General features: G+C 44.4%; 2 protein-coding genes across 5 annotated transcripts in view; one reads left to right on the top strand and one right to left on the bottom strand.

The window, feature by feature from the left end:
- tespa1 (thymocyte expressed, positive selection associated 1) overlaps nt 1-6009 on the top strand; it is an 18814-nt gene extending 12805 nt beyond the window's left edge. For all 3 annotated transcript variants that reach the window (XM_039006385.1, XM_039006401.1, XM_039006393.1), the window contains 3 exons: nt 2715-4150; nt 4751-4838; nt 5388-6009. In XM_039006385.1, the coding sequence (XP_038862313.1) occupies nt 2715-4150; nt 4751-4838; nt 5388-5497 (1634 nt within the window). In that variant the 3' untranslated portion in view covers nt 5498-6009. The remainder of the gene's footprint in view (nt 1-2714; nt 4151-4750; nt 4839-5387) is intronic.
- tarbp2 (TAR (HIV) RNA binding protein 2) lies at nt 6000-19336 on the bottom strand. Of its 2 annotated transcripts, XM_039006420.1 has the most exons (9): nt 16773-18263; nt 16517-16613; nt 15333-16386; nt 12409-12652; nt 12071-12146; nt 9200-9317; nt 8816-8943; nt 8382-8574; nt 6000-7804 (listed from the first exon to the last, which is right to left on the bottom strand). In XM_039006420.1, exons 3-9 carry the CDS (start codon nt 15373-15375, stop codon nt 7647-7649), a joined length of 960 nt encoding a protein of 319 aa, XP_038862348.1. In that variant the 5' UTR covers nt 15376-16386; nt 16517-16613; nt 16773-18263; the 3' UTR covers nt 6000-7646. The 2 variants fall into 2 exon arrangements, with proteins under 2 accessions (XP_038862348.1, XP_038862340.1); XM_039006412.1 differs by lacking the exons at nt 15333-16386; nt 16517-16613; nt 16773-18263 and adding exons at nt 18284-18357; nt 19141-19336.
- Nucleotides 19337-24446: the final 5110 nt, after the last annotated feature.

The raw sequence follows: 24446 nt of genomic DNA, 5'->3' as shown, positions 1-24446 counted from the left end.
AAAAAAAAACTTGTTTCAAAAAATGTAAAACAATTAAAAATGGAAAAGTGGTGGGTGCATATCTATTCACCCCCTTTGCTATGAAGCCCCTAAATAAGATCTGGTGCAACCAATTACCTTCAGAAGTCACATAATTAGTTAAATAAAGTCCACCTGTGTTCAATCTAAGTGTCACATGATCTGTCACATGATCTCAGTATATATACACCTGTTCTGAAAGGCCCCAGAGTCTGCAACACCACTAAGCAAGGGGCACCACCAAGCAAGTGGCACCATGAAGACCAAGGAGCTCTCCAAACAGGTCAGGGACAAAGTTGTGGAGAAGTACAGATCAGGGTTGGGTTCTAAAACAATATCTGACACTTTGAACATCCCACGGAGCACCATTAAATCCATTATTAAAACATGGAAAGAATATGGCACCACAACAAACCTTGCAAGTGAGGGCCGCCCACCAAAACTCATAGATCAGGCAAGGAGGGCATTAATCAGAGAGGCAACAAAGAGACCAAAGATAAGGTGGCTCTACAAAGAATTGACTTTTGGGGGGGGGGGGGGGGGGTGAATAGTTATGCACGCTCAAGTTTTCAGTTTTTTGGTCTTATTTCTTGTTTGTTTCACAAAAAATATTTTACATCTTCAAAGTCGTAGGCATGTTGTGTAAATCAAATTATACAACCCCCCCCAGAAATCTATTTTAATTCCAGGTTGTAAGGCAACAAAATAGGAAAAATGCCAAGAGGGTGAATACTTTCGCAAGCCACTGTATCTCATTTATACTGAACAAAAAATACACGCAACATGCAACAATTTCAACAATTTTACTGAGTTACGTGTTCATATAAACGAAATCAGTCAATTCAAATAAATAAATTATGCCCTAATCAATGGATTTCACATGACTGGGCAGGGACACAACCATGGGTGGGCCTGGGAGGGCATAGGCCCACCCACTGGGAACCAGGCCCAGCCAATCAGATTGAGTTTTCCCCACATAAAGAGCTTTATTACAGACAGAAACACACCTCGGTTTCATCACCGAGTGGCTGATCTCAGACGATTGATCCCTCAGGTGAAGAAGCCGGATGTGGAGGTTCTGGGCTGGTGTGGTTGCATGTGGTCTGCGGTTGTGAGGCCGGTTGGACGTACTGCCAAATTCTGTAAAATGACGTTGGAGGCGGTTTATGGTAGAGAAAGTAAAATGACATTCTCTTATTTGAGCATAAAAGCGTTTCCACCGTCATCTCTCGCATAGTTAATTTTACAGTTGCAAACAAATGCATGTTTAGGAATATTTTTATTCTGTACAGGCTTCCTTCTTTTCACTCTGTCAATTAGGTTAGTATTGTGGAGGAACTACAATGTTGATGATCCATCCATATTTCCTATCACAGCCATTAAACTCTGTAACTGTTTTGAAGTCACCATTGGCTTCATGGTGAAATCCCTGAGCTGTTTCCTTCTTCTCTGGCAACTGAGTTAGGAACGACGCCTGTATCTTTGTAGTGACTGGGTGTACTGATACACCATCCAAACTGTAATTAATAACTTTACCATGGTCAAAGGGATATTCAATGACAGCTTTTATTTACCAATAGGTGCCCTTCTTTGCAAGGCATTGGAAAACCTCCCTGGTCTTTTGTAGTTGAATATGTGTTTGAAATTCACTGCTCAATTTACAGATAATTGTATGTGTGGGGTACAGAGATGGGGTAGTCATTCAAAATCATGTTCAACACTACTATTGAACACAGTGTTATTATGTGACTTGTTAAGCAACATGTTACCCCTCAACTTATTTAGGCTTGTCATAACAAAGGGGTTGATTACTTATTGACTCAAGACATTTATTCATTTGTAAAAATATCAAACAACATAATTCCACTTTGACATTATGGGGTGTAAACCAATGACAAAAAAGTATTGGTTTACAAAAGTAGATGTAATCTGTTTTAAATGCAGGCTGTAACACAACAAAATGTGGAACAAATCAAGGGGTGTGAATACTTTCTGAAGGCACTGTAGTATGTTTCTTCAAATGTTTCTCCAAACAGTACAATACTCTCATTGTCCTCTGTTAGGCAGCATTCCAAACAGTACAATACTCTCATTGTCCTCTGTTAGGCAGCATTCCAAACAGTACAATACTCTCATTGTCCTCTGTTAGGCAGCATTCCAAACAGTACAATACTCTCATTGTCCTCTGTTAGGCAGCATTCCAAACAGTACAATACTCTCATTGTCCTCTGTTAGGCAGCATTCCAAACAGTACAATACTCTGATTGTCCTCTGTGTTAGGCAGCATTCCAAACAGTACAATACTCTGATTGTCCTCTGTGTTAGGCAGCATTCCAAACAGTACAATACTCTCATTGTCCTCTGTTAGGCAGAATTCTAACCAGTAAAATACTCTCATTGTCCTCTGTTAGGCAGCATTCCAAACAGTACAATACTCTCATTGTCCTCTGTTAGGCAGCATTCCAAACAGTACAATACTCTGATTGTCCTCTGTGTTAGGCAGCATTCCAAACAGTACAATGCTCTGATTGTCCTCTGTGTTAGGCAGCATTCCAAACAGTACAATGTTCTGATTGTCCTCTGTGTTAGGCAGCATTCCAAACAGTACAATGCTCTGATTGTCCTCTGTGTTAGGCAGCATTCCAAACAAACTGTTCCTTTCTCTTTCCCTGATGAACGTTTCTTCCACACTGCAGGTCGTTTCAGGCAGGTAGAGGTGCTGACAGCCATGGCCAACGCCTTCTACTCCCTCTACTCACACGTGTCCCGCACACCCCTCCAGAAACTCGCCCCTCCCGAGTTCAGCTTCTCCCCCACCGCTGACGGGCAGATCGGACGGCGCTTCATGGGAAGCGTCCGCAGCGAACCGAGGTCTCCAGTGGAACGACTCAAGGACACGGTTTCTAAGATGTGCCTGTATACTGGCTCTGGGGGTTCCGCCCGGCTGGGCTCGGACTCTGCCTGCCCCAGACCAGGACTCTCCCCAGGGCCTGGGTCTGGGTCGGCCCCCAAGAAGAGAAGCAGCCTGCCTGACTTGGTGGGTCTGGTCCTGGAGAACACCAAGGCAGAGGCTTTATCCAGAGACATGGAGGATAATCAGGATACAGGGGACAGTAATGAGACGAGTGCTGCTGTGGACACGATGGTGAAGGATAGAGAGACAGAGACACAGGGACACATAGACAGGGAGGGGGAGCAGGGGTTGTTTTCAGATGTACAGGATATGGACACTGGGGATAGTAATAAGGCATGTGCTGTGGGCACACGTATGTTCAGGGACAGAGAGACAGAGACACCGGGACATATAGACACAGTCAGGGACAAGGAGTTGGAGCAGGGATCGTCATCAGATAGGGATGGAGTTAATTTAGAGAGAGAGCAACATTCTGACACAACACCCAACCTTGGGGCATCATCACTTTCAGAATCAGGTCATCAAAGAGAGCCCAGTAGTAGGAAGAAGCTGGACTTTGGCCTTACTACTCCAAGACCTACTTGTGAAGTTGGAGAAACTCAAAACACAATTCATCCCAGAGGCTGGGCAACGGTAGTGGCACCGGTCGCCAAGGTTACCCATGACATCACCCGTCCTCAGATCGTTGAGTGTGTTCACCAGGCTCCGTACAGCAGTCAACTACATCAGTGGAATAATAACACACAGGCGGCAGACACTTTGTCATCTGTCGTCTCCTCTGAGAACGTCAGAAGATCTGACCGATCCTTCACCACATCAGACGGACTACACCAACCCAGGGAGGAGGAATGCTTAACTACCAGTAACTCAGCCAAGAGTTTAGAGGTCACAGTAACTCCCATGTCTAAGGTTGAATCCAGCTTGGGAGAAACTGGAACACTGGTGGTGTCAACGTTCGTGCCTATAGAGCTCCTTAGTTGCAGGAAGTCCCCTTGTCTCATCACTGTTACTGATGTGACACCTTCTAGTTCTTTAGACACAGATGCACCTGAGATGATTCTCCCTCCCAGTGGTGGGACCACAGTGGTGCCTCCAGCAGCTCAGTATTATCCAGGTGTATGGAGGAACAAGAGGTACCTGAGTCCTCTGAAACCACCACCACTCCAGGGGCAGGTCTCCCACACTATTCAACAGGCCAACTCCTTTGAGCTGGAGGAGGTAAGTGACAGAACTGTTTTGGATTGACCTATATGGCGCACCGTACTCCGGCCTCTGAGTTCCTAGGGCTGATACACACATCTATCTGGTGTAGTCCATTATCTAACCATCCTTGGCTGCCTGACATAAAGCAAATCAAATCAAACTTTGTCAAATTTGCCAAATACAACAAGTGTAGACTTTACCGTGAAATGCTTAATTACAAGCCCTTAACCAACAGTGCAGTTCAAGAAGAGTTAAGATAATATTTACCAAATAAAGTAAAAAATAATCATAAAAAGTAACACAAAATAACAATAACGAGGCTATATACAGGGGGTACCGGTACCGAGTCAACGTGGAGGCTATTTACAGGGGGTACCGGTACCGAGTCAACGTGGAGGCTATATACAGGGGGTACCGGTACCGAGTCAATGTGGAGGCTATATACAGGGGGTACCGGTACTGAGTCAATGTGGAGGCTATATACAGGGGGTACCGGTACTGAGTCAATGTGCGGGGATACAGGTTAGTCGACGTAATCTGTACATGTAGGTAGGGGTGAAGTGACTATGTATACTTGGGCCAGGAGTTTTTCCTGACTACCTGTTTTTCCAATAGGTACATAGCGCAGGGGAGGAAGACTTTGGACAGCAAGAAACTATACGGTCAACATCTTTGTCACGGTCTACTGTCAATCAAAACAAAGGTGAGTTCATAGTCAGCTGAGACCTAGTGATATTAACAGTCTATATCTGCTCACTACACTCTTAGGGGGGGAAAAGGTGCTATCTAGAACCTAAAATGGTTCCTCGGCTGTCCCCATAGGGGAACCCTTTTTAAAAAAAAGAGTTTACTACCAAACTAGTTGTTTTTAGAGAAAGATGACTGACTAGTGTTTCAGAGCAGTCAAATTGCTGACTGGGACTTTGGTTTAATCTCACAGGAACACACACCCTTTTCAAATTACAGTTTGAAGTGAATGTGGTTGATACTGTAGCTGAAATGGGCAGTGCTGTTACATTACCTGCAAATGAGTTGCTGTGTGAAGGTGTGTTCACAACTTGTACCCACACTGTAAGAATAATTGTTGTTCATCAAGAACGTCAGCTAACTGGAAATGTTGAGGAAAGTATGGGTAGATTTCTGGTTGACCCTGCATGTTTAATTCTGTGAAGTATTGTAGGCCTGTGTTAAAGCCATGAGGAGAATATGGCTGTATCCATCTGTGTGTAGACCTGAGGTTTTCTTTCTGTAGGTCTGGTGGTTCGAGGGGACAGCATGCAATCAGACAGTAGTGGCTACGCCGATGAAGACGTCTACTCCCCTGAGAGACAAGAGTTGACGGACAGACCCTCAGGGAAATAGACTCCGGGAACTATTTATTTGTATGAGTCACACAAACATATTCAGCCACTGAAGATACTTCATGAACAATCCGTATCTGTTGAATGTATGAAAAGGTTTGTTATTGTTAATGACATCATGAACACACCCACTGGCGTGACGTCGACCGAGTTCACAGTTGTCTTCCGCCGGTTAACGCATTGCCCCGGAGGTATATTTAACACAGATCAAGTTGCCTAACCTGATGCGCAGGCATTGCATCAACCAACAGTTGTGTGCCAGACAATGCAATGTGGTTAGCTGACATGTTAAATACTTATCCAGGCATTGTAAGATCTGGCATGAGTCTTCAGTGTAGTCGGACAGGAACTCAACCCTTCGGTTTGATTGTGTAGACTGTCCTATGTCCAGTGTTACTGTCGACAGTCATTAATCCATGCTAGTGCTATGACTTTTTTTTTGGAAAATTGTTATTTATGGATGTTAAAAATAAATGTTTTATAAATTAAGAGAATCAATAAAAGTGATTTCAATAAACATTTATTTGCACTGAAATCAAGTATTTTAATCAAAAAGGAACAAAGCAAAACCGTGATAGGCCACGTTTCAGTTCGACTATGTATTTGGGCAACAACACTTTCCACAAAATCGTCAAACATTGGAAAAGGGGAAATAAGAGGATACCTAGTCAGTTGTACAACTGAAATGGGTCTTCCGCATTTAACCCAACTAATCTGAAATCAGAGGTGTGCGGTACGTTGCGTTTCTCTCACTGCTTGCTCATCATGAGATGTAGCAGCAACCTAGTGTCACCCTACTACAGCCAGTATACTTCAGACACTCATTACACCAACACTATTCTTGACTCAACGTCCCATATGAAACCTTGACTCTCTGAAGTGGTGGGAGTAAACACGGGAGGATATAGAGTTCGGGCTATACCATTAGCGTGTAACAGGAGGTAGATGAGGAGCAGATTAGTCAGCCGGAGAATCCAACTTAGATGATCTACTATATTAAATGCAGCGATACAATTCTATCTCAATTAGATGCTAGTCTGGTCCCAGATCTGTTTGTGCTTTTTGGCCTACTCTATTGTCATTGTTTAACATTGCAATTCCATAAGTAGTGGGTAAGAGACCATGAACAGACTGGCACACAGGCTAATTAGATGGTCCATTTCAGACATTATGAACAACCACAGTTGAGGGAAGTGATATTATCAATTAATTGAAGGGCTATTGACACGGTTTTACGAGAGCAACCAGCTACTCAAACAGCGATTCACTTTTGACATCTTAAAATGTGTATTTTTAGATCACAGTAATCCATTCAATTTCAAACAGGGTTTTGTGAGGTCTGACAAAGAAATCCAATGGTAAAGTACACAATGTTAAATGTAATTCCAAAACTCAAAATAACATTTTGCATTTCAGATGTTAAGCAATCATAATTTAAAATGTACACCTTTTAACAGTTATCAGATGACTCTTCTAAAAGGCATTTTACTAAACACAAAAATGACAAGACAGACAGATGGGCTGGATCTTGTCAACTTGTCAATAAAAGTACACAAGTCTCCAATTTAAGAACTCATGTCGTTAAATGTCCACTTTCAATGTCCAAAATTAGACTTCATTCAGGCCAAGACTTCTTCAACGGGGGGTATATTTTTGGTTGACGACAAAGTACAAGCTAATGAAAAGGCAACCAAAGTCAATCATTGTAGATGTGGCAACTAGAGAAAGAGGCTACAGTCAAATGGGGGTTGTTGTAAAATGTATTTTGCCCTTTCTCTGCAGAGTATCTCTCTAGGCACGTAACAGCAGAGCAGGTGGGTGACTGACCATCCAAATAAATGGCCAGTGTAGCCAATCAAGAGGACATCGAGGACTATGTGGGATATCTTCAGGGCATAGGGACAAATTATCTAGGGCTATGTGGGATATCTTCAGGGGGCATTTAGGAATGAACAGACCAGATAGGGCTATAGGGATGTGTGGGGACAATTCTCAATTCCAATTCCCACATCATGGGTAATTCTGGGTCAATCAATGGTCACTTCCCCTAACCACCATTGGTTGGAAGATGTTTCCACCCTCCGAGGTGGATGTGTCATATGATCAGGGTCTAGGTCGTTGCCATGGAGAGAGGTCGGTCTGGGAGACGGTCACTTCCCCCCAGCCATGATTTTGAGGTACTGCAGTGCATTGTGGGCTGCGCTGGCGCGGGCAGCGTCCTGATTGGGTGCGAAGCCGTGGCACACTGTGATTGGCTGAGTGGATAGCTCTACCAGACACTGGCACAGTCCGCTCAGACTGTGCTCCTCTGGAACAAGGAAACCCACATTAGGTTCATACAATAAAGACATCACAGCCTGGCCACGTATTCACAAAGAGCTGGTTTAGGATCAGTTTAGCTGATTTTTGTAACTTTTTGTTGGGGAGGGTTATAGGTACATTATCCATTTCAATACGATAAAACAACTGCCACTCAAGAAAGAAATATATTTCTTACTGTTAAATTAATAGTACATTCAGTATAAAACAGGAAAACAAAGTGGACCTACACACCCAACCCCAGAAACCATGTTTCCACCCTTCCCACCACCCCTAGCAACTAGGGTCAGTCACACCCCAGACCTCTCCCGGCAACCAGAGAGAACCCTCCCCACACCACCCGTTCCCCGTGGGACTATTCTGTATCTGTTGGGCTTCATGGATTGTTTATATGTGTGGGGCTTTAGCCAAGATGATTGTTTACAGAGTCAAGTATATCAGTACTTTCAGGAGCTCAGTAGCATTTTTGATCACAAGGAAAAATATATAGACAGATGTGATCATAGATAAACGCTCCTACCTCAGACACTTTAGTTGGCCCCAGTGATGAGGGGGATATTATTTACCTATGTCGAGGTAGCTAATGTCAAAGCGCTGCTCCTCTGAGAGGTCGTGTAGCAGAGAGCAGAAGTCAGAGCTGGGCATGCCCAGAGGGTGGCTCCTCAGCTGCAGAATCTTCTCCCCAGCAGAGTTCCTCAGAGAGTCCCAGGTACAGCCCAGACCTTTACACTTCCCTGCCTCCACCCTGCTGCCCATGTTCTGCCCACCAGAGGAGACAATGGTACTATGAGTCAGACGCTCAGGCAACCTCGCATACATTTAACAAGCATTTCGCTACACCTGCAATGTCTACTAAACATGTGTATGCGACCAACAATATTTGATTTATTTATACAGGAAAGTCTTAAGAACAGACACTTATTTGCAATGATGACCTGTCAGGAAGCGAGCACAGCAGCAATATTGTCTTAGAAAGGCCATCAACGGGTCGCTGTCTCACCATGATAAAAGTGTCGTCCTCAGGCTCAGTCTCGTGGCTGCTTCTCAGGTCTACAGGAACATCGTGAATCCTGGACAACATCTTAGCTGCTGCGTTCCGCTTGGCTAGCTTCTTCGATGTGCCACTGCCTGTGGAACAGAGAGGCTGGATGTTAGTACTAAAACACAGAATTGCTTCATGTAACAGTTTCCCAAACATCTCCTAAAAGTACCCCCAGCCACTCCATGGATTCTATTCCAGGACTAGCACGCCTGATTTCACTTCCTGGTTAGTTGACCAATTGAATCATGTTGCTACACAAGGAGATACGATATACCTAATGTGTAATGTAAAAAAAAACGAATCCATGACATATTGAAAGGGCAGAACCCGAGTTAGATTTACCAATTTCAACGAATCTCTCGACCCGGCATGTCATGGTGAACTCCTTGCGGTGAGCAGGACCCGACTCCTGGGTCACGGTGTACTCTGGCAGGCGCCAGCCTTTCTGAACCACCAGCTCCTTTCAGTGAAACACACAAAGTCATGTATCCATAAAGTGGGAGATTCATTTACCTTTACATTTTTGCTTCACAATTAACGCCATTATCCTCTGTAAACGTCGGAGGGTTTGGGAGAAGAGAGGATTTGAGAAATGCGGTTCAGAGACTGACACAGTATACATCTATAGCCGGGCTCTCCAACCCTGTTCCTGGAGAGCTCCCATCGTAGGTTTACGCTCCAACCCTGTTCCTGGAGAGCTCCCATCGTAGGTTTACGCTCTAAACAAAGTTCTACAAATTTTTCCAATCAGTTTATCAACCAGCTATTAGAATCAGGTGTGCTAGATTACAGTGAAAACCTACAGGAGAGTAGCTCTCCAGGAACAGGGTTGGAGTGAAAACCTACAGGAGGGTAGCTCTCCAGGAACAGGGTTGGAGTGAAAACCTACAGGACGGTAGCTCTCCAGGAACAGGGTTGGAGTGAAAACCTACAGGAGGGTAGCTCTCCAGGAACAGGGTTGGAGTGAAAACCTACAGGAGGGTAGCTCTCCAGGAACAGGGTTGGAGTGAAAACCCTGATCTATACATGCAGTGTATTCGGAAAGTATTCAGACCCCTTAACTTTCCCACAGCCATATTCTAAAATTGATTAAATTGTTTTTTCCCCCCTCATCAATCTACACACAATATCCCATAATGACAAAGCCAAAACAGGTGTAGAAAAATTAAACTGAAATATCACATTTACATACAGTACCAGTCAAAAGTTGACACAACTACTCATTCCAGGGTTTATTTTTTACTATTTTCTACATTGTAGAATAATAGTGTAGACAAACTATGAAACATATGGAATCATGTAGTAAACAAAACAAAGAAGTTAAACAAATGTTCCATATTGACTGACCTTCATGTCGTAAAGTAATTGACTGTCATTTGTCTTTGCTTATTTGAGCTGCTCTTGCCATAATATGGACTTGGTAAAAGACCAAATAGGGCTATCTTCTGTATACCACCCCTACCATGTCACAACACAACTGATTGGCTCAAACACATTAAGGACAGAAATTACATTAATTAACAAGGCACACCTGTTAATTGAAATGAATTCCAGGTGACTACCTCATGAAGCTGGTTGAGAGAATGCCAAGAGTGTGCAAAGCTGTCATCAAGGCAAAAGATGGCTACTTTGAAGAAAATAAAATATATTTTTATTTGTTTAACACTTTTTTGGATACTACATTATTCCATATGTGTCATTTCATAGTTGATGTCTTCACTATTATGTGAAGACCATCTACAATGTAGAAAATAGTAAATAAAGAAAAACTCTGGAATGATTAGGGGTGTCCAAACTTTTGACTGGTACTGTAAGTATTTAGACCCTTTACTCAGTACTTTGTTGCAGCACCTTTGGCAGCGATTACAGCCTTGCGTCTTCTTGGGTATGACGCTACAAGCTTCGGCACACCTGTATTTGGGGAGTTTCTCCCATTTTTCTCTGCAGACCCTCAAGCTCGGTCAGGTTGGATGAGGAGCGTCGCTGCACAGCTATTTTCAGGTCTCTCAAGAGATGTTCGATCGGGTTTAAGTCTGGGCTCTGGCTGGGTCACTCAAGGACTTGTCTCGAAGCCACTGCTGCATTGTCTTGCTGTGTGCTTAAGGTCGTTGTCCTGTTGGAAAGTGAATCCTTTCCCCAGTCTGAGGTCCTGAGCAAGTTGTCATCAAGGATCTGTACTTTGCTCTGTTCATCTTTCCCTCGATCCTGACTAGTCTCCCAGTCCCTGCCGCTGAAAAACATCCCCACAGCATGATGCTGCCACCACCATGCTTCACCGTAAGGATGGTACCAGGTTTCCTCCATTCGTGACGCTTGGCATTCAGGCCAAAGAGTTCAATCTTGGTTTCATCATGGTCTGAGAGTCCTTTAGGTGCCTTTTGGCAAACTCCAAGATTGGTGGAGTGCTGCAGAGATAGTTGTCCTTCTGGAAGGTTCTCCCATAGGAACTCTGAAGCTCTGTCAGAGTGACCATCGGGTTCTTGGTCACCTCCTTGACCAAGGCCCTTCTAACCCGATTGCTCAGTTTGGCCGGGCAGCCAGCTTTAGGAAGAGGCTTGGTAGTTCCAAATTTCATCCATTTAAGAATGGAGGCCACTGTGTTCTTGATGACCTTCAATGCTGTGGACATTTTCTGGTACCCTTCCCCAGATCTGTGCCTCGACACAATCCTGTCTCGGAGCTCTACAGACAATTCATTCGACCTCATGGCTTGGTTTTTGCTCCAACATGCACTGTCAACTGTGGGACCTTATATCAGGTGTGTGCCCTTCCAAATAATGTCCAATCAATTGAATTAACCACAGATGGACTCCAATCAAGTTGTCAAAACATCAAGGTTGATCAATGGAAACAGGATGCACCTGAGATGCTTTAGTGTCATAGCAAAGGGTCTGAATACTTAAGTATATAAGGTATGTTTTTTTATTTGTATTCAATTTGCAAAAACAGTTTTAAAAAAACGTTTTCGCTTTGTCATTATGGGGTAGTGTGTGTAGATTGATGAGGAAAAAACTTAAGTCTTACTCTAAAATTGATTAAATTAACGTAACAATGTGGAACAAGTCAAGGGGTCTGAATACTTTTCGAATGCACTGTGTACATATGGTACACATTAATAGCAATAAAGCTTATTGAATTGAGTTGAAAGGGGTTAAAAATGTAGTTCTGAGAGGACTGAGTTCATCTGTAAAATGAACTCAGGATGCATCTCACCTGCAGAGCTCCCACAGGGTTGCATTCTGACTGCTGAGACGTGCCGCTTCCTGAAGTCTTCATCTCTGACGGAGAACTGGGGAGGGAAAACAGCAGAGGAAAGTCCTTATTTACACCAGACTGACCAAGAGCACACAATCTAACACAATTATAAATGGGTGGCAAAGAGGTTTTGCAACTTTACCAAAATAAGAAGCACTTTGTCTACAGTGTTTTTGCGTCCTGGCTTCCAATAGATAGCCTCCCTACATTACTCTCGCCACATAAGCATTGAAGCCAATTATCACTGCATTCAACTACTCATTTTCTCTGGATTCAATCTTGTATAATCCACTCACCTGTCCCCATCCAAAGGCTCTTCCACCCCAATAAACCCTTCTCCCAATCCTTCTCCCAGCACCACTGGTCCCCCTAGCCCTCCTTTCATCATCTTCAGGGCGGCCTCTGCTGCCTTGTGTTTGGCAGCCTTCTTGCTGGGCCCCTGGCCGGTGCAGCTGATCTCTCCCACGGACACGCGGAACGTAAAGTTGGGTTGGTGCGCCTGGCCCTCGGCCTTGAGCAGGTCGTACACTGGGGTGTTACCTGGAACAAAAAGATTGGTAGTGTTGCAGCACAGACACTATTGAGTGCAACACTTGGAGATCCTGCCATGCTACTACCATAGAGATCCTATTAAATTAGAGGGATTATGTCAAACCCTCAGTTTCAGAATGCGGTGAAAATGGCAGCCATATTGGCAGCCATTTTGAATTCAGGCTGTAACAACAAAATGTGGAATAAAATCAAGGGGTGTGAATACTTTGACGGCACTAATTATAAATACAATTCATACGGGTTTTATACCATTTCTGTACAAATAGCCTCAAATATATGTAAACAAACCATAAATGTCCATTTTTGTTTCCTTGGAAAGCTGTGAGTGCTATATGATACAATATCAGTACATGTTGCATTTACAGCTTGTCTGTCCTATCAGCAACTGATTTCAGCCAGCGTATGGCTGTGGATTGACTTGTTGTGCGGTTTATGCTAAGGTTGCTAGCAACAGCGCAGAGTTAGCAAGCTAGCTTAATGGCAGCACAATCCTCTCGATGCTACTGTAGTGCCCCCCCCCCTTTTTTTGTCAGAACAAAAACATCTCAGCTTCCACAACTTCCCCAAAGGATGAGACTTTAAGTGACAGCAATTAGAACAGATGAGGGCCCAGACTGCACTATTTTATTTTTATTTTTTATTTTTACATGGGAGCACCTTTAGTCAATAGCCTGCATTTTAACCTGGCCAACATCTGATGGGGACCGTTCCCTGTCGGTTCTCCTGGAACAACTGGGGAGGATGCCTGCATTCTTGGGTCTCTCCCTTTGATAGAGCAAGTTTGTGACTGGGAACTAATGTCCGGGAACAGGAGGTGGATGTCTCAGCTATTGACAAGTGTTGGTCCCTCTGCACTGACTGCAGTGGCCCATGACTAAGCCTGCCCTCCTCTCCCTGGTGAGTAACGTGAACTTAAGTTTTCCAGATGGTTGATGATGTGTTGTAGTGCAGCATTGTAGTTCTACAAACAGTTGCTATAGTTCAGGTATTACATTAGCTGCATCAAGCTAACTGGCTAGCCAGGTTGCATGTCTCTTCTCCCACTCTGCGCTCCAACTTAAGAGCCTCCTTTGGCAGTACGTCCAACCCGCCTCACAACTGCAGACCACGTGTAACCACACCGGCCCAGGACTTCCACATCTGGCTTCTTCACCTGCGGGATCGTCTGAGACCAGCCACCCGGACAGCTGATGAAACCGAGGAGCATTTCTGTCTTAAATAAAAGCTCTTTTGTGGGGAAAAACTCATTCTGATTGGCTGGGCCTGGTTCCCAATTGGGTGGGCCTATGCAATCCCAGGCCCACCCATGGACGTGCCCCTGCCCAGTAACGTGATATCCATAGATTAAGGCCTAATGTATTTATTTTAATTGACTGAACTCAGTAAAATCGTTGAAATTGTTCATGTTGCACTTAGATAATTATATTTTTTGTTGTTCAATATAAATAGGTGTGTTGGATGTTGCATTGGGTGGAATCAAGGAACAAGAGCTACAAGTCCAACAGCTTTTTGTATACCTCCAGTTCCAAAAGATTCTGTGCAGCCAATGAAGACTTCAGGTTCTATAGCCGGTTTCACTCAGAGAAGATCTTCATGGTGTTTTGGGAGTCCATTAGCCCCCTCTAACCCTCCAGTATGAATCTACTGGTCCAAGGCCCAGAAGACTGGAATGGGAAGCGCAACACCAAGCCAACAGAAAGCTGCCACTCATTGACAAGTTATTTCTGTAATGCTGTCGAGTAGCAGCTGGGCTGGAGAAGGTGTTGGCGGACATCTTTGGCGTGAGTGTCCCTTCAAATGAGCCGCATTATAATAACCTGGACCAACAAAATGCATCTCTTCTCGGGCTCTGCGCCCATTTAGATGCCATAGGATCAGTTCCAGGTGCACTGTCCAGAGGTCAGAGGTAACCTGGACTGCACAGATCTGAGATGTGCCTGATTGGGATTGCACCTCGTTGAGGCATCACTTTTGTATCCAAACTTTTCACTGATCAGGAGATCCCGGGTCTCTCTGGAATCCTCGAGCCTGGTGGTGGATGCATGGAAGACGAAAGGTTCATCAGAGAGGATGCTGTCAGATGTGGGGGCAACGCTCATCATTCCCCCATTGAAGAGAGCAACTCCACTAACGTGGAAGGACAAGAGCGAAAGCAAGTCAATGCACGTCAGTATGCTAGTAGAGAGTACTATATCTGGGATAATATTATCCCGCTCACTCTGGTAGGCTGTCAATCAACTGTGGAAGAACTGCTGCTTATTGGTGAACTACCAGGGACCTCTGGGTCTCAAGGGTGATCAGCCAGTGTGAAAACACACACAAAATAATGATTTGAGTTAATTTAATTAGATCATGATAAATAACAGCTTTAAACCTGTGTACATCTGTTTTTTTTATTGATCTGTTCACAGACAAGATATGAATTTGGGATATTGAATATGTACTGATAAATAGTTTAATGAATAAGAATGTTTTTGGGATGTAGTGTTTGTTAAAGAGAGAACTTTCTTTGAAGATTTGATTCAATAAATACATTTATTATGTGACATAAGTCATAAAATAAATCACAATTTAATCAGTAACTCACTCCAATTCAATGTTAATTACATTTACATTAAGTCATTTAGCAGACTCTTATCCAGAGCGACATACAGTAGTGAGTGCATACATTGATACTTGTGTACTGGTTCCCCCGTGGGAATCGAACCCATAACCCTGGCGTTACGAGCCCCATGCTCTCCACCTGAGCCACACAGGAAAGACAAAGAAAACAATTCTTTAATTCAAAATAAAAATTCATCTACATACAACTTTGATGAGTTATCTAAACATCCCTGTAGGTGTAGAAGAGGTCAGGTTCCTCTCATCTCTGCCACTAAAGAATCATCTCTCCAAACTCTCTCTACTGTAATGGCACTTCTAGTGCTTGTAGTGAAGTCGTACCAAACTAAACTGGTTACAGGCAGTTGACCCTGGACTTGCTAGTGATATTTGTGGCTGTGTTTGAGCTTGGCCTGGCCATTGACAAACTGAAATGTGCTTCACATCAGTTACACTCAACATCAGGCACTTGATCTCAGCTAGCCTGAAGGGCGGCGCTGCAGAAGGGCCATAAACTTTCTCATCATGGTTTGCCCCGAGATGGGGTGCATCTGGGTGCACAACGAAACCACAACATTTGACTGAGACATCAAATCATTCAGAGTAGTTCTGGAGAACCTCTGGCTTAAGCTCAAGACCCCTTCACATAGCTCCGGTTTGCCGTTCACCTCGAAGCATTCTCATGGCTAGGGCCTGGCTAGATGACTCCCCACGCACCTGGCATGCCTCCCTAAACTGGCGAGCAATCACACATGGTTTCCTCATTTCCTTCCATAGTTGACAGACAGACTGCTCGACTGTGTCCTTCTCAATAGCAGATGACAATGCTGGTGACACCTTTAAGCTCTCCAAGTGGTAAAACTGAGTGCAAGTAGGGACAAAGTTTAAATTACTGTACAATTTACTTTATTTTACTGAGAGCTGGAGGATTACAGGAGCATCTGGGTGTTTTAGAATCTCTGGTGACAGTTGGGGGACAATGATGTGACAGCACTGACCCATGGAGCATTGGACCAAATCTAGAGTCACCCAGAGTCCATGCAGCACCGTGGCAATGGCAGGCTGTGGTCACATGCTCCTCAAACTTGGTCCAGCAGACACAGTAATGTCAGGAAGGGGCCCTGAAACACAGACAAGGGATGAGTGTCAACCAAGACTGTAAAACTTTAGCTCAATCAATTTCAACACAAGTGAAAGCAACTTGTGAGCGTAATGGGGACGCCAACTTGTTTAAAAGACAGCTTAACTCACAGGGAATGCTTGGTAAAGAGTGGGTTTTATGCCACTCTTGCCTGATGTCCTTGGCTTCCTCAGAACCATTTCATCCCATGGGCTCTGGTCAAATGCCCTGGTAAAAAAAAAAATGCATTAAAAAGATTCAGGATGAATTTATAACTATGTGCAGTAATATGAGTTCACAAAAATGCAAAATGGGTGTTCTATGACAATATGAAAAATGTTCACATTCAAAACTCAGAGTCCTTGGTCAATGCCACAACTGCAGTACCTCCGTGCAAGGCAATGGTGCTGACACAGTCTACAACCCCATTGTGGTGTAATGTGCAGCCTGGAAGAGTAGAGCCACCATATTGCACAAAACGCCCTCAGCTGAACAAGATACGCCGTTTACGATGACAGGCTTCTTGGGTGCTTGCAATGTAACCTAAAATAACATGTAGGGGGGGGTCATCATACAATGTTTTTGATCATCTGCAGCAGCAAGGTCATGTTTGCTTCTCTTCACTTCTGACATTAAAAACATAAGACGAACTGTAATAAAAGTGGACTATACAACATGTTGTTATCCAGCTTCAGATCAGTAACAAAGGAACTATGCTTACAGTGAACAGATACAGAGTTTGATTATTTTGAACAAAACAGGTAAACTGTAACCACTGCAACACTAAGCAATTAAACTGCCCATCATCTCTCTAACCTGCAGCGACTAGAGCTCCTCATTCACATGTGACACCTTGCCCAGACTACCACTGCCCCCTCCTGGTCTACCATGTCTCACAATGCATATTCAGAAGAACAGAGCAGGAAAGAACGTTAGGTGACAAACATTAAATTGATGTATGCATCAGTTTACCAGTTTACCATTGCTACTCTTAACGTTACTGAGACGGCTCTAGCTAGCGAGAAACAAATAGATTACAGTGGCTGGCCAAATAGCTAGCTAACTTATTAACGTTGACTAAGTCTGACAAATCTTAAGTAACGTTAGCTAACTCATGTTAGCACTAACCAATTTGGTAACGTCTTAGCTATCGTTAGCTAGCTATCTATCTCAACTGGTCACTTCAAGTACTAACTTACCTTGATCGTTGAAGATATTCTTTGTGGAAGAACTTGTATCCTTTATGAAGTTCAGATCTCTTCGTCTGGGAATGTTCGTGAACGATAGCCACATCACTAATGCCAAACTTGGGCAAATTGAGCAGTGACTGGGTAAACTCCAATGTTTGAATTTCGCAGAAGACTACAGACAACCGGATATCGTCACACACTGCTCGGCGTGGAAGGAAGTGGTCTTTTGGGGGCGTGAAAAATGCCTATTGACTCACTGTATTGTTTGAAAATGAATGTTGGCATCTTGGCAGTTCATTTCATTAAGATATGGAATTATTCCTCTGAAACTGGCTGGCTAGCTAACAAAGAGTACAGATAAATTCTTAAAATGCATTATTTTACACAATATCTTATTACAGCACTGGTAAACCAGGGTTGACCAACTCCCTGACCAAAATATCTGACCTTTATCCCATCATAAGTCAGGCCATGTCAATTCCAGTACTCAAATTCCTAATTCTATGGCTACTACAGTATAAAATATATATTTGACTAGTGACCAGCAGGTACCTGTATTGATGCAGTGTGTTAATTCTACTACATAAGCAGATGATAAACCAGTCCATTTGGTATAGTTGTAGGTAGCTAGCTAAGACAGAACAGAATGAAACCTTACCCAGACTCTGAGACAGAAGAGGAAGCATTCCTAGACCATCTCTGCCTTACCTATCCGCGTTCCATACTCCTGTAGCAGACTGATGGGTGTCTTGCCGGGGTTCACAGCCAGCATTTGCTCAATACTGAGGACAAAAAGACAGAGGGAGATTAAATCGTCATTCAGCAGTTCAGAGGAACGATATGTTATGTTTCTCTCCGAGGAACTATGACATGACGTGACTGACAGGCAGACAGGAAGTCTTGCATGTGCCGATGCACGACTAACAGGCATGTAGAGAGACACACTTGTTGGCTAGTTGGGAGGTTTGTTAGCCAACAGATCCGACCCACTTGCAGCTGCACGAGGGTCGAACAGCATTCTTGCGTGTATTAAGACATGTTGGAGCCGGCATGAGATATGGCTCAGAAAAACATACCTCAATCCAGGGATAAGAAACCCGCTGTACCCCCGAATTGTCCCATTATCCCAACCAAGATTTAATGACTGCTTGTTTTCAACTAACACTCATTCAATCTTATTGATGTTACTGTTGGCATAATGGGACAATTCGGAGTATGCATTTTTCATCTCTGGATTGAGGTACGTTTCCCGAGCGCGCACCGGCTCCGCAGTTTCTTAATATACACAGGAATGTTGTCCGACCCTAGTGCAGCTGTAAGCAAACAGGTCGGATCTGCTGGCTAGTTAGCTAACTAACTCAGACAATTTATTGAAAAGACCCTCGCCTTGAACTACAAAATGCAATTATTAAAATTCTTGACATTGAATGGTAAATTAATCTATCGGTTTACTTTGCTACATAACTAACAATTTGTGCTTAGAGGACATTTAGTTAGCTAATCTAGTGAGATGCTGGACCGCCAAGCTAGCTACATATGCTAGCTAGCCATCGCTACACGGTTACCTGGAGCACCCAGAGTTTATCTTGCAACTGCCCGGTGTTGTCTCGTCGTTCATTCCCTATCGACAGAGATGAAGCCAATGATTGCAAATCCCCCCCCAACAAATACTGACACTTGATTTCATGAGCTAGCTAATATTTTCCAAGTCAGTGGAGGCAGCGACATGTGAAGAGACACCTCGTTCTCCCCGTCCCACCAAAAAACTGCATCTGTTTGGCGAATTTTATGACGTCGTCAATGCGCACCGGGAATCGTTTCAATCTCGACCGTTCATTGGTCCGCTAGAGGCTGACGATTCGCTCGTTTTACACGACGGCGTGTCCCGTTTCGGGGTAATGCAATTTTACTCATATTACATTTACCTCAAGGGGGCAGCAGACTGATTAAAACATTTATTTTTTTATGAACTTTAAGGCCGAGGACGAGTGTTTTGCGGCCCCAGTCCTTTGGGGCCTCAGGGGCTCCTGGTTTCAACTTTGGCTCTCACTCCTCCTCCTCATCCCACAACATGGAATGGAAGTGATGATGATTGAGATACATCCTTGCTAACTGAGTGAACTAAAGAAAGGAAGGATATATTTTAACTTGAATTTAGTCAAACTAACCACCATATAAAAAAAGACACATGACACTAGACTTTAGTTTCACAATACAAAGCCATAATCTATCAGTCTTTCTCATGGTTGATTTGAGTCAGTTGAATCTAATGAGAACCCCTTTCACACCCTTTCATTCTTCATTCTCTCTCTTTTCTGATAATATTTGGATATTATGGTGAACATGTATTGGATCCTCTTATGGATATTCAAAATTCTACTTTGTTACACAAGGGTGCGTGCTCAGCCCTCCAACTCAATCATCAAGTTTGCAGACGACACAACAGTGGTAGACCTGATTACCAACAACGACGAGACAGCCTACAGGGAGGAGGTGAGGGCCCAGGCAGAGTGGTGCCAGGAAAATAACCTCTCCCTCAACATCAACAAAACGAAGGAGCTGATCGTGGACTTCAGGAGACAGCAGAGAGAGTATGCCGCTATCCACATGGACGGGACCACAGTGGAGAAGGTGAAACGCTTCAAGTTCCTCGGCATACACATCACTGACAATCTGAAATGGCCTACCCACACAAACAGTGTAGTGAAGAAGGCACAACAGCGCCTCTTCAACCTCAGGAGGCTGAAGAAATTTGGCTTGGCCCCTAAGACCCTTGGCCCCTAAGACCCTCACAGATGCACCATTGAGAGCATCCTGACGGGCTGTATCACCGCCTGGTACGGCAACTTCACCGTCCGCAACCGCATGGCTCTCCAGAGGGTGGTGCGGGCACAATGCCTGCCCTCCAGCCGAGCCACGGCCTGTTCACCCGGCTATCAAGAAGGCGAGGTCAGTACAGGTGCATCAAAGCTGGGACCGAGAGACTGAAAAACAGCTTCTATCTTACAACCATCAGACTGTTAAATAGCCATCACTAGGCGGCCTCCACCCAGTTCCCTTCCCTGAACGTAGTCACTGTCACTAGGCGGCTTCCACCCAGTTCCCTTCCCTGAACGTAGTCACTGTCACTAGGCGGCCTCCACCCAGTTCCCTTCCCTGAACGTAGTCACTGTCACTAGGCGGCCTCCACCCAGTTCCCTTCCCTGAACGTAGTCACTGTCACTAGGCGGCTTCCACCCAGTTCCCTTCCCTGAACGTAGTCACTGTCACTAGCCGGCTACCACCCGGTTACTCAACCCTGCACCTCAGACACAGGCTGCTGTCCTATGTACATAGTCATGGAACACTGGTCACTTTAATAATGGACACTAGTCACTTTAATAATGTTTACACAGTGATTTATCCATTTCATATGTATATACTTTATTCTAGTCAAAGCCCATCCTATTCAACTATTACTGTACATTATTCTATCCTAGGTATTCTACAGAAATACTCCATATTCTATCCACATACTGTCCATAATGTCTATACATCCCATCATACATATATACACTGACCAAAAATATAAAACGCAACATGTAAAGTGCTGGTCCCATGTTTCATGAGCTGAAATAAAAGATCCCAGAAATGTTGAATTCATTTTAAATTGACTGATTTCCTTATATTAAACTGTAACTTAGCAAAATGTTGCATTTATATTTTTGTTCAGTATATATATATATTTAAATTTATACTCTGACTACAACATTGCTCGTCCTAATATTATATTCCTTAATTCCATTCTTATACTTTTAGATGTTTGTGTATTGTTGTGAATTGTTAGATACTACTGCACTGTTGGAGCTAGGAACACCAGCATTACGCTACACCCGCAATAACATCAGCTAAATATGTGTATGCGACCAATAACATTTGATTTGATTTGATTGATACGTTGTGTACAGCTGTACAGCTGTGTATGTGTCTAGGGGTTTTTGCCTTGGCTGTGTGTGTACTGTAGTGGTATTTTGTAGTGGGTTGTAGTAGTGTTGGGTGTATGTTATTATAAATATTTAGAGGGTGGGTTGTAAAGTCTGGTCTGCCCCTGTATATAATCCCCTGCAGTAAAGTGTGTGGGGGGGGGGGGGGGGGGGGGGTGTGGCATCAGCAGTGGTCTCCCATGGAGTAATAGGTGTGAGTGAGGATGTCACCACAGCCCAGCCCAGCCAAGCCCAGCCCCAGCCCAGGCAGAGAGCACCACAGACAGACGAGGGGAGGGGGAGGGGAGGGGTAGGGGGAATTGGAAACATATGGATGGGCTTGAGTGCTGTCTGCTCTTTCCTGGCCCCTCCTCCTCTGTCTGGTCCTTAGTCCCTCATTCCTTCTCCAGTCCAGACAGTGGCTGATATGTCCAGTCTACGTATACAGTACCTTGGTAGAAACAATTTATTTTCCTCTGCACTCACATCCAGACCCAGAGACACAACAGAAGCATTAGAGGCCACTGAGCCTTACGATTCAGTGGATGAATGTCTCACAGACACACATCCAGCTGTTTCCTTCCTCCGTGCACCTCGGTTGTACTGCGAGGTAGCAACACCATTTCATCTCTTTACACTAAGACAAGACAAGGTCCTCCCTGTCTCCATGCTGTTTTGTGGTTCTTTAAAACTTCTTATGACCCAACTGTAGGAAACTCTAGGAATATCTGCTTTAGTAACAGCATGACTACCAACAACCCAACACTACCCACCACTGCCACTCCAAGGATAACGTCAAAATACTCGCCACATCACTATTGCAGAAAACAGGAAGTGACAAGAAAGCCCTTTCAAAGTTTCATATTAAAGCAATTAACCGGGGAAAGGACTGGGAATATTTCTGTGCTCGTGTGCCTGGAGTGTGTGTATGTGTGTGTGTGTGTGTGTGTGTGTGTGTGTGTGTGTGTGTGTGTGTGTGTGTGTGTGTGTGTGTGTGTGTGTGTGTGTGTGTGTGTGTGTATGTGTGTGTGTGTGTATGTGCAAAGTAAGGGAGTATGTATGATCAGTGTGGTGATGGTGGTGGTGGGTTGGAGGGGGTCCGACACAGAGAGACAGACGCCAGGCTGGGTTTGGAACATATCCTGTTGAGGGACTGTGGCTGCCGGAGTGTGGAGGGACTGGCGAGGAGGAGAAGGGATGGTAGGTTAGGGAGGAGTGATGCCGGGAGTGGGGCGGACAGACGGACGGTTGGGGAGGTTGGGGGAGTGGGGTGGGGGCTAATTAACTAGGGCGAGATTGGAGTCCCAGTGGTTTGGAGTCCCAGTGGTTTGGAGTCCCAGTGGATTGGAGTCCCAGTAGTTTGGAGTCCCAGTAGTTTGACGTCTCAGTGGTTTGGAGTCCCAGTGGTTTGGAGTCCCAGTAGTTTGAAGTCTCAGTGGTTTGGAGTCCCAGTGGTTTGAAGTCCCAGTGGTTTGGAGTCCCAGTAGTTTGGAGCCTCAATACAGTCTCAGTACTGCCTCAATACAGTCTCAGAACTGCCTCAATACAGTCTCAGTACTGCCTCAATACAGTCTCAGTACAGTCTCAATACAGTCTCAATACAGTCTCAGTACTGCCTCAATACAGTCTCAGGACTGCCTCAATACAGTCTCAGTACTACCTCAATACAGTCTCAGTACAGTCTCAGTACAGTCTCAATACAGTCTCAGTACTGCATCAATACAGTCTCAGGACTGCCTCAATACAGTCTCAGTACTGCCTCAATCCAGTCTCAGTACTGCCTCAATCCAGTCTCAGTACTGCCTCAATACAGTCTCAGTACATTCTCAGTACAGTCTCAATACAGTCTCAGTACTGCCTCAATACAGTCTCAGTACTGCCTCAATACAGTCTCAGGACAGCCTCAATACAGTCTCAGTACAGTCTCAGTACAGTCTCAATACAGTCTCAATACAGTCTCAGTACTGCCTCAATACAGTCTCAGTACTGCCTCAATACAGTCTCAGTACTGCCTCAATACAGTCTCAGTACTGCCTCAATACAGTCTCAGTACTGCCTCAATACAGTCTCAGTACTGCCTCAATACAGTCTCAGTACAGTCTCAGTACAGTCTTAATCCAGTACTGTTCGTTGTACAAAAGTGTTTACATAATTATTCACATTTGCCAGTATGTTTGTCTCAGGGTAAGGCTGAAAGAGCACTGCATGTGCCCTGTAGCTGTGTGACTATGCATATCTTTGCATGTCAGAGTGTACATACAGTATATAGTAATTGTACTGTGTGCGTGTGTGTGTGTGTGCGTGTGTGTGATCGTGTGGCATGGCGTCATGGTGCTGGTTGAATGTGGCACCCATTAGTGGTTCTCCTGAAGAGCTCACAGACACACACACACAACACACACACACACACACACACACACACACACACACACACACACACACACACACACACACACACACACACACACACACACACACACACACACACACACACACACACGCACACACACACACACACACACACCCTGGCAGGATGACAGCAACTCAATATTTTTCCCCCGTCACAGTACCGAGTGGCAGGAGTCTCACCGCCCTCTTCATTCTCTCTTCATTTCTTTATTTAAAGTTATGTTCTGTAGAAAGTAATTCATTGCTTCTCTCGTTAAGGGCATCATTCCTACGCATTTAACTAAATCAAAACATCTCCCTGCTCCCCCTCTCAACTGTGTGACTCAAGGAACCCTGGAGTTCCTCAAGGAAACATTGCAGTCAATCGGTTAATATTTGCACCTTTGGTTAGTTGAGGGGTTACTGGAGAAACCTTTCACGTAGCAAAGAGATCCTGGAGGAAACATTTTGCTGGCACGTGCAGAGCTCTTTGAATTAATTTAGCTGTTGGATTTGTTGCG

Source organism: Salvelinus namaycush, chromosome 2, assembly GCF_016432855.1.
Source record: "Salvelinus namaycush isolate Seneca chromosome 2, SaNama_1.0, whole genome shotgun sequence".
NCBI lineage: Eukaryota > Metazoa > Chordata > Actinopteri > Salmoniformes > Salmonidae > Salvelinus > Salvelinus namaycush.
This window is presented reverse-complemented; position numbering and strand designations above follow the sequence as displayed.